Below are 8,839 nucleotides of genomic sequence, written 5' to 3'. Positions count from 1 at the left end.
GGGATGGGATGGGATGGGATGGGATGGGATGGGATGGGATGGGATGGGATGGGATGATCCAAGATGGCTTGGAAGAGGAGGATCATGGGACAGGACAGGTAGAGACAGGAAATCTTCGAGGACCTGAGGCTGAGGGAGTTTTGGCAACAGGGTGGGGATCACAGCATGGCCCAGTTGGCCTGGATTAATTGTGCTTGGGACAAACAGGCAGAGGTCAGACCCCAGACAGCACCCCAGGAAACGCTGCAGCCTGATCCCAAAATGACAGATCAAGTAACTGTAAAATCCCTTGCTCTGAAATGGTTCCCCTCCAGATACCCATGCCTGCCAGCCAGCCCCCTGGCAGTGACCTCAAAGCTGGGATCTGGTGGGTGCAGGAGCATCACAAGCTAAGCAGGGCTGGGCAGAGGATGCTGGCAGGGTGCCCGACTAACGCGGACTTCATGCTAGTACTGGCAGCCCCATGGATGGGCTGGTGGGAGGGGAGCGGGTGCGTGAATCCTCCCATGGGTCACACACTGACAAGGACTCTGAAGGGCACAGGCCCCAGGTGGGAGGAACCACCTAAGGACAGGGTCTCCTCAATGCGGTGCCTCCTCTCACTGAGATCTGCTGTTCCTGAGGGGACGCGGCACCCGAGAGCAGCTCAAGGGCTCTGTAGAGACAACACTCAGCTACCCAAGGGCACCCCGACCCCATCCCTCATCCACAGCTGTCCCTCCACCCCCCTGGGCTGTATCAAGCAGCAGGCAATGAACATCCCCCCACAATGACAGATGGGGAAACTGAGGCAGAAAAAGGGCCTGGCCCAAGGTCACAGAGCAGGAGATGTCCATGTGGTCTGATGCTGGGCACAGCACTGGCTCCTTGCCCATCTCCATGCCCACAGTCCCCATCACAGCCCCAGTATCAATCCCACTCCAAAATCACATGCCCAAGGTGGCAGCTCCTTCCCTAGCACTGCTACCCCCAGCCCCCCCCGCCAAGCCAGGCACATCTCTGCCTATGGTGCAGCCTCTGCAGAATCACTGGGTACCACAACCCTGCCCTTTGTTGCAGGGATGCTTGCTGTGGGGAGAGGCTAGGGATGTAGGGGATGCAGGCAGAGAGGGGGGGCACTGACAACCCATGGCCCTGGCAAGGAGAGGTGCAGGGGTCACAGCACCCATAGGTGTCTGAGAGAGCCCAGTCCTCTCCAGGTCACCCACTCGCCACTGCAGTGCTTCCACCTCACTCCCTCCCCTCCACATGAGCCTGTTGCCACTGAGTGTTGCCTTCATTGCAGAGGCCAGAAACCATCCACGGGATTGCTTCAAAACGGTAAGAGACCCTCTCCCTCTGCAACTCTGAGGGCGGGGAAGGGGCAGCGTGCGCCCCCCCCCAAGCAGCACTCAGCCCCAGCGCAGCCAGCAGCTGCGCTCGCTCACCCACAGCCTCGGCGCAGCATCTCCGCCGGGCTCGGGGAGGACATGCTCAAGGACAATGCGTCCCTGAAACCTGCGGCGCGCCGGGGATGCAGCAGTGCGGCTGGGGGAAGGACGGGCTCCCCAGCAGCAGGTCCCCGTCCCCCCCCACCAACGCCTGCCTGGCCCACACGGAGCCCTGCTGGGTACAGAGGTCCAGCCTCGGCGAGCAGAGGAGGTACTGGGGCAAAACTCCTTGGGAAGGGAGGGCAGCAAGCACGGGAACGGTGGTACCTACCCCATCCCAGCACTCAGGCATGGTGAGGAACCGAGCGGACGAGGATGAGCAGATGGGCTGGGTGAGCCGAGGACAGGGTCCCGGTGTGGGGCACAGCAGTGTGGCAGGCTGGGGTGAAGCAGAGCTCTGCGCTGGCTCAGCCCCTTGCCTCAATTTATAGCGGAGCCCCAGCCCTGCGCTAAGCCCTCCCTCTCCCTTCCCCCTCGACGCAACGCGCAGCCCCGGCAGGTTTGGCCTCCATTGCGGGCAAGCACTGAGATGGAGCCAGCACTCAGCCATTGGCTGCTGAGGGAATTATTCATGCTCCAATTGGCCCCAAATACCCTTGTTTATTAAGAAAAAATGCCTGGTACCGTGCAGTACCTGCTCCATCTTCCCTCCTCCTGCAAATCCAGACAGGCAAGGGTGCCCAGACAGGGTCACACCCTTGCAGCACACAGAGCATTGCCACAGCAGGTCCCAGCAGCACTCACCCACACCTGTCACACACAGACACAGGGGTCCAGCCCCACGCAAACATGCAGAATCATGCTCGAGCCTGCAGCTGCTCAGACCAAGGCCCTGCAGCAACACACACAAACCGGGAAGCACAATCTCCCCCCCCAAACGGACACAGGTAAACGCTAAACACACAGGAGAAGGACACAGCAGGTGTGCTATGTGTATGCGTGTGATCATGCACATACATGCACAGAACACACACCAACACACAGCTGTCAGGCAAAACCATGTCCCCTCACACGTCTGTGCATGCAGACTTTGCAAAAGTAAACACAACGACCCATGCTGAAGCACATGAACTCCACAAAATGCTTGTGCATACCCCCACAGGGCTGGCCTCTGCGTGTCTGCATGGTACATGCTCCTGTACATGTATGTGCACGACCACACGTGTATAAGAAGCACACCTGCTGCATCCTTCTCCCGTGTGCTTCGCATGGATGCCATGGCTGTCAGTCATGCCCGTGGATGCACAATGACCCACATACATGCAGAACCTTGTGCACACGTGCACGGAGGGGCACACACATGTGCGCACATGAACACTGCCCAGATACCCATGTTACCTGACCCAGCAGCACAGTCATCCCACCCGCTGCAGGATGCTGGCATGCAGGGGATGGGCAGGATTTAGCCCCAACCTGGACGTCGCCAGTGGCAGGTAACTAAAGCAGGTAACCCAGCAGCGCCAAGGGGTCGGACCCTGCCCCTGGGCCGACACATGCTGAGTGCACACGCACGTGTGTGTGTGTGTATGCCCATGTGCACATGTGCGCAGGCAGATGGTTTCTGCCCTGATTCCCACGAGGCTTTGTGAGAGGGCGAGCAGGCAGCTTGCACCTACAGATGGCCTCATGCTGCCACAGCCCCAAAACCCCCTGGCAGGCTCTGGGTGCCACCTCCTGCACTCTGTCTGCCCCTGCCCAGCTCAGCACCACTGCCCAGCTCAGCACAACCCACTGCAGAATGAATCTGGGCAATTGTGGATGGAGAAAGACTCCTGTGGTCCCTCCAGAGCCTGCCCAAAGGGTCTGGAGAGCCACATGCCAGTGCCAGCCCAGGGCCGCATCCAGCGGGGACCCTCCTGCCCACCACAGCAGTGCTCCATGCCAGCTGGAGCCTGACATCACCTCTGCATTGTCCCCACATGGGCAGCTTGCCACGGCTTGCTTCCACCATGCCCTGGCATGCACCACAGCCACGGGCAGAGGGGGTCCAGCCGCCAGCACCAGCACATGCACAGGCTTAGCTGCATGACAAAGCCTATGGCCTCGTCCTAGAGGCTTGTTCTTGGGGAGGCTCTGATGTCTAATAACAGGGCTGGGACACTTTCCCCGGGAAAAGCCCTTTCCCTGACCTGGACAAATGATCACCCAAAGCTGGTGGGGAGCCACTGAAAGCAGTGTCCTGCAATCAAGTCAGGGCTGGGCAGCCAAGGGGTCTGGACATGGGAGAAAGGACAGACAGACAGACAGAGGGAATGCATCCACTTTGCCTCCACCAAAGCGGCTGTCCTGCAGGGAGAGATGCATCTGCTAACGAAGGACCACATGTGAGGGGGAAGCTCAGCTCCTGGATGGTTCCTGGCACAAGTACAACACCATCTGTGGGTCTGGGTGCCAGTTTTCCTTTCCTCAGCCCTGCTGTCTGTGGAGCCAAAGAGCACAAGTCTCTGGGAAAAAGCTAGAGATGCAGAGGGGGATAAGCAGGCCAAAAAAGACAGAAGGTGGCAAAACAGAAGGGAGAAGGGGTGGAAAAGCTAAGATGGAAGTTAAGGCATGAATGCAGAAGGGTGGCAGGGAGATGGGAGGTCTCCCATCATAAGGCATCACCACCCCGTTGGCTACTAGCCCATCTTCCTGGCAGGTGGCCCAGACCTCCAGCAGTGCCAGGGTACCCAGGTCCTAGGGCAGAGGCACCTGACCCCTGCACTCCTGCACCCTGGCTTACACCAGCAGTCCCAAGGGCTTTACTTCAGCTGGCAGCAGCAGTGAGGATCTCTGCTCCGCCCCCCACTGCCCCAGCCAGGCCAGAGCATCTTGGCAAGAAAGTAGTGACTGGCTCTGGGGAGGAGCAGAGGGTCAGGAGAAGAGTTAAGCTGGGGTCAGGACTGAATTACCCCAAGGAGCTGAGCCTAGAAAATGGGGTAAGATCTTGAGGAAGGGCAGGCAACCCCCAGCCTTTGAAGGGAACTAACCTGCAAGTTGAGGAAAAAGGGGGATTGCTCTGGTACAGCCTGGGAAGCTCATCCCATCCCCACCCTGATACTCCTGGAGGGGAACCAAGAGGGCACAGGGCCTGGCTGGCTTGGGAAAAGCCACCTTGATCCTTGCCGAGTTCATTTTTTTAGGTATCGAGGCCATGCAGGCACATTACTGTGGCATTTGCTGTCTGGACCCGTTCTACCTGGGCACCATTAGGGACATGGTTCAGCGCCACTATGATTGTCCTAGGAGAGTCACTGCTCTTTAACATCCCCTGCGTGTCAACCAAGCCCTGCCCTAGCACAGCTGAGAGAGCGCCATACTGGTGCCTGTGGCACTACCAGCTCTGGGCAGCCTGGCACTGACACCTCCCTCTTCCTCCTCACCTCCCTCTCCTTCCTCACCCTCACTTTGGTGACACCGGGGCGTGTGGCTTCCCCTCCAGCAATCAATAGGGACCCTGAGCAAGCAGAGCAAGGAGCAGCCCAGACCCACACACTGTCGCCCCCAGCCCCAGCATCCTGCCAGCTTTGGAGATGCTGGGAATGGTGGCATTTCTTTTCTACCACTGTCAAGAGGCCTCTAAGAGGGCCACCAGAAATCTCCTACTCTGTGAATGACCAGAGCCACCCCTCAGCATCCTGACAAAAGTCCTTGCTCCTCATGCGGCTGCACCCTGCCACCTGCACAGGTGATGGAGGCTGAGTGGGCCAGCCCCAGAAGCCTGGGCACCACTGTGGGTCTGCCAAAAACAGGGACCTAGGCTCCCCTGCCCCTCCCCCAGGATGAATGAAATCCAGATTTATTTTATCCTTGCAGGTGCTGCTGTTTCAGTGCCGGCCCCTGATTCAGCCAGCACGAACCACACCCACCCTCTTGGTGGTCCCAGCTGCTGGCAAAGCAGCAACATAAAACCTGAATGCAGATTGGTTGATACTAGGTCACTGGTGTCCCCTGAGAGGGGGGATGCTCTGGGAGAGGGATGGGCAGTGAGCTGGGGTCTGGCAGCCTCACAACCCTCCCTCCCCATCTACCAGCACCCCAGTCTCTGCAGGGATACTGGTGCAGAATGAGCTGGGCCAGAGGTGTGAGAGCAGCGAAGACCAACTTGGGAGCCAGACACATGCTGAGACCCTGCAAGCCCTGAGGCCATGTCACGTGGCTTCTCCAAAGAGGCAAAACAGAGGTACAAGGTGGGGAGGTGCCAGCCTGGGGAGCGGGAACCCTGCTCTCCAGGAGAGGTGGGTGGTACAGGGGCAATGCCCCAGCTCTCCAAAAAAGAAAGAGGCTTTCAAACATCCTTATGTAAGCAGGGAGCTGGCATCGTCCAGGAAACCATTGCCATGGCAATGGTTGAGTGGCTGGAAAAGCAGCTCAGCCCCCCTGAGAAGCAATCTCCTGTTTTAAAGAGGTTTTGTCCCGGGCCTGTCACCAAGTGCCCACCAGCCACATCCAAGTGCCAACACAGAGCAAGCCTGGCAGCACCCCCCTGTCCCCTCCTGCCAGTGACCGCAATGAACGTTTAGTCCCATGCACAGACACCCACCAGGCACTGCGTCCCCACGGGAGGTGGGGGACAGCAACACCCCTGGGCCCACTCAGAGCCCCACAGCCTTCCCCAGCCACAGGCTGCTGTCCCACGCAGGACCCAGTGGGGAGGGCACCCCCCGTGGCTGCTCCTACCTTCCAGTCTGTGTCCACAGCGGAGAGGAAGACATCTGAGTTCTCCTGGGGAGTGAAGGAGCCGTTAGGGACAGAGACATCCCCCCGCTGCAGCTCACTCCCATGACAAAGCCCCCTGACACCACAAGCACCCACTCCCCGGGGCAGCACTGGCTGCAGGGGGACGCAATGCCCACACGTGTGTACACACACACACAGCTACAATACCTGCACACGTGCATGCGCTACCTGCACGTGTGCACACACGTGTGTATTAGCCCGTACGTGCAACTCACACACACACATCAGCACACCAAGGCAGAGCCTGCACTCACCTGTGCGTGTGCAGCCATACAGCACACGTCTGCACACACGTGTGCACCAGACATCACCCACGGGCGCCCATGAACACCCAATACCAGCACACCCTCCGCCCCAAGCTCCCGCTTACACACCCACATCCTGGCACCCCACTTGCAGGAGACAGAGCCAGCGTGGCCACCAGACTCACCAGCTCAGCGTCCTGGCCCCGCAGCAGCGGCTTCTCCTCGGTGAAGCGCAGCTCGTGCAGCCCCGCCATGGTCATCTCCTGCAGCAGCAGCCCTGCCCGGCATGAGGGAGCTGTCAGGGCAGCTCCTGCCTTGGTCCCCTTTGTCCCAGCCCCCTGGGAGCCTCCTGGGTGTCCCTGCCCATGGGGACAGGACCTAAATCAGCTTCACACCACCCATCTACCATGGGGACCTGGTGCTTCAGCTTGTCTGGGGCCACAGCAAGCCCCTTTGCTGGGAGCTGAAAGCAGGCACAGGGCTGGATTTGCTCAGCTTCCAGCTCCCACTCAGGTCCAGTTCTCCCAGTTAAGGACATACCCGTTTCCAGTGCATGGCAAACTGTGAGACCAACCTGGTCGGTCCATGCTGGTAATCCCTGTAATCACTCAACCCAGGGCTAGAACACCCCAATTCCCATCCCAACTTCCAGCATCAGTCAGCGGGAGAAAATTCAAGGTTTTGGCTGGTTTTTAAGCTGTGGACAGCTATGGGTGCAGAGTCAGAACAAGGGGTGATGTTTCTCAGCCATGCTGGGAGGCAGAGGGATGCTCTGAGCAGCAGGAGAGCAGAGAGACAGCTTGAAGTTTGTATTGCAATGATGGGATAAAACCAAATGTGAAGCCTTTACGCCCAAACTCTTCCTGCCTGTGAAGCAGGTGCTGGCCAGCCAGCAGCTCAGCCCCAGGACTTGCAGGGACAGACTTGGCTGTGGAGTAGAGGTATGGGACTGGATGCCGCTGACCACGGCACTGGTACTTTGTACCCCACAACTCCAGCGTCTCCAAAAACACCCCCAGGCCAGTTTCAAAAGCAAAGGGGAGCAAGGGGATGCCCATGCCCCTGGCAGCTGTCTGCATATGGAAGGTGACAGACATCAGGAACACGGGACAATCCAAGCTCCCTCATCGTATAGACTGGGTTGGTAACTGGCAAGTCCCAGTGCAAGGGGATTATGTGCGCTCAGGCAGGATCTGGACCTCAGGTATTTGCCTTCGCTGCCTCCGTCTCCACCCCTTCCCCAAGGCCAAGCCTTTGGACAAGCTGTTGCTACTCAGAACAGGCAGCACCAGTCCCACACCCCTTCCACTGCCTACCCACCCTCTGCAATCTCCTTGGCAATACCGGGGATGATATCGGGCTGTGCTAGCACCACAGCAGACACAGACCCTGCTTCATCCACAGCCTCAGCCAAGCCTGCTCCACGTTTGTCCACCTTCAAACCTAGGTCAGCCCAGGCTGACGATGTGGAAAGGCTAAGCAACTCAACGAGCATTGCAAGGCCACCAGGAATATGGGAGCTGGTCATCAACTCCCCTCAAAAGACAGCTTTTGCCCATCCGACCAGGTTTTCCATTCAAAATGCAAGCAGGCTGTGCCACCTGGCTGCTTTCTGCAGACACCACACTTTGCTTTGCTCCTTGGGAGCCATCCAACAAACCAGAACTGTTTGGAGGGAGAAACAGCACCACAAAACCTCCCAGGAGTCCCAGGGCATCCAGCACTGGGGGAATCCATGTCACCCCCTGTACAAAGGGGCTGGGGGCTGTGCAAAACCCCAGTGGGGACTGGTGCTGAGAGCCCCATGGAGAGACACACCGCTGGGACATGTTGCTCCAGGCTGGGCTGCTAGGGAAATGGCTTTGTGCAAGGAGACAGCCCTCGCCTGCAGCCCACCAGTACAGCCAAGACTCTGCAGTCCACAGAGCCACCAACCAAGCAACCCCGCGATCCCTGGGACACAATCCCATAGTTAAAAAATGGGAGGAAAATCAGCCTCACCAGTACCTGGGTCTGGAAGAGAGCAGGAGTGTCCCACGCTGACCACACCAATCTGTGTGGCTGCACCCCCAGCAGCTGGGAACAGTACTCAGCATATGGTGAATGCCTTTATTAATTAAAGCCTCCAGCTAATATGGGAGGGCGGGTGGCCAAGCAATGAGGAAAGGCCCCATGACCTTGCTTGCATGGTGTGGGGAAAGCTGGCTCACAAGGGACATGGCAGAGCCCTACATCAACCAGCATCCCCAGTGCAGGGTGGACAGTCACTTAAAGTGGTGCTGAGCACAGGAAAGGAGGAGGGATCATTACATCAGGAAGTCCCATGGGTGCAACAACCAGCGAGCAGGATCACAGCCATGCTGCCAGCTTCCCAGGGGCGCTAAGCATCCCATGCCACCCCACAGGTACCCTGGTCCCTGCTTCTGACAGTGCAGCAGTGGGGCT

General features: G+C 58.6%; 1 protein-coding gene across 5 annotated transcripts in view; it reads right to left on the bottom strand.

Moving 5' to 3' along the window:
• The window catches only part of NDRG4 (NDRG family member 4), a 17,578-nt gene extending 9,058 nt beyond the window's left edge, over positions 1-8,520 (bottom strand). The window contains exons 1-3 of one of the 5 annotated variants that reach the window (XM_026856776.1): positions 8,396-8,520; positions 6,580-6,671; positions 6,090-6,134 (exon numbers count right to left, since the gene is read on the bottom strand). In XM_026856776.1, the coding sequence (XP_026712577.1) occupies positions 6,090-6,134; positions 6,580-6,654 (120 nt within the window). In that variant the 5' untranslated portion in view covers positions 6,655-6,671; positions 8,396-8,520. Of the gene's footprint in view, positions 1-1,701; positions 1,846-6,089; positions 6,135-6,579; positions 6,672-8,395 lie in introns of those variants that run through there. The other 4 variants (XM_026856777.1, XM_026856778.1, XM_026856774.1 and 1 more) reach the window with 4 other exon arrangements.
• Between the last annotated feature and the right edge of the window lie 319 nt (positions 8,521-8,839).

Source organism: Athene cunicularia, assembly GCF_003259725.1.
Source record: "Athene cunicularia isolate RWA chromosome 11 unlocalized genomic scaffold, athCun1 chr11_part1, whole genome shotgun sequence".
NCBI lineage: Eukaryota > Metazoa > Chordata > Aves > Strigiformes > Strigidae > Athene > Athene cunicularia.
The sequence above is the reverse complement of the archived record's forward strand: the minus strand, read 5'-3'. Positions and strand labels throughout refer to the sequence as shown.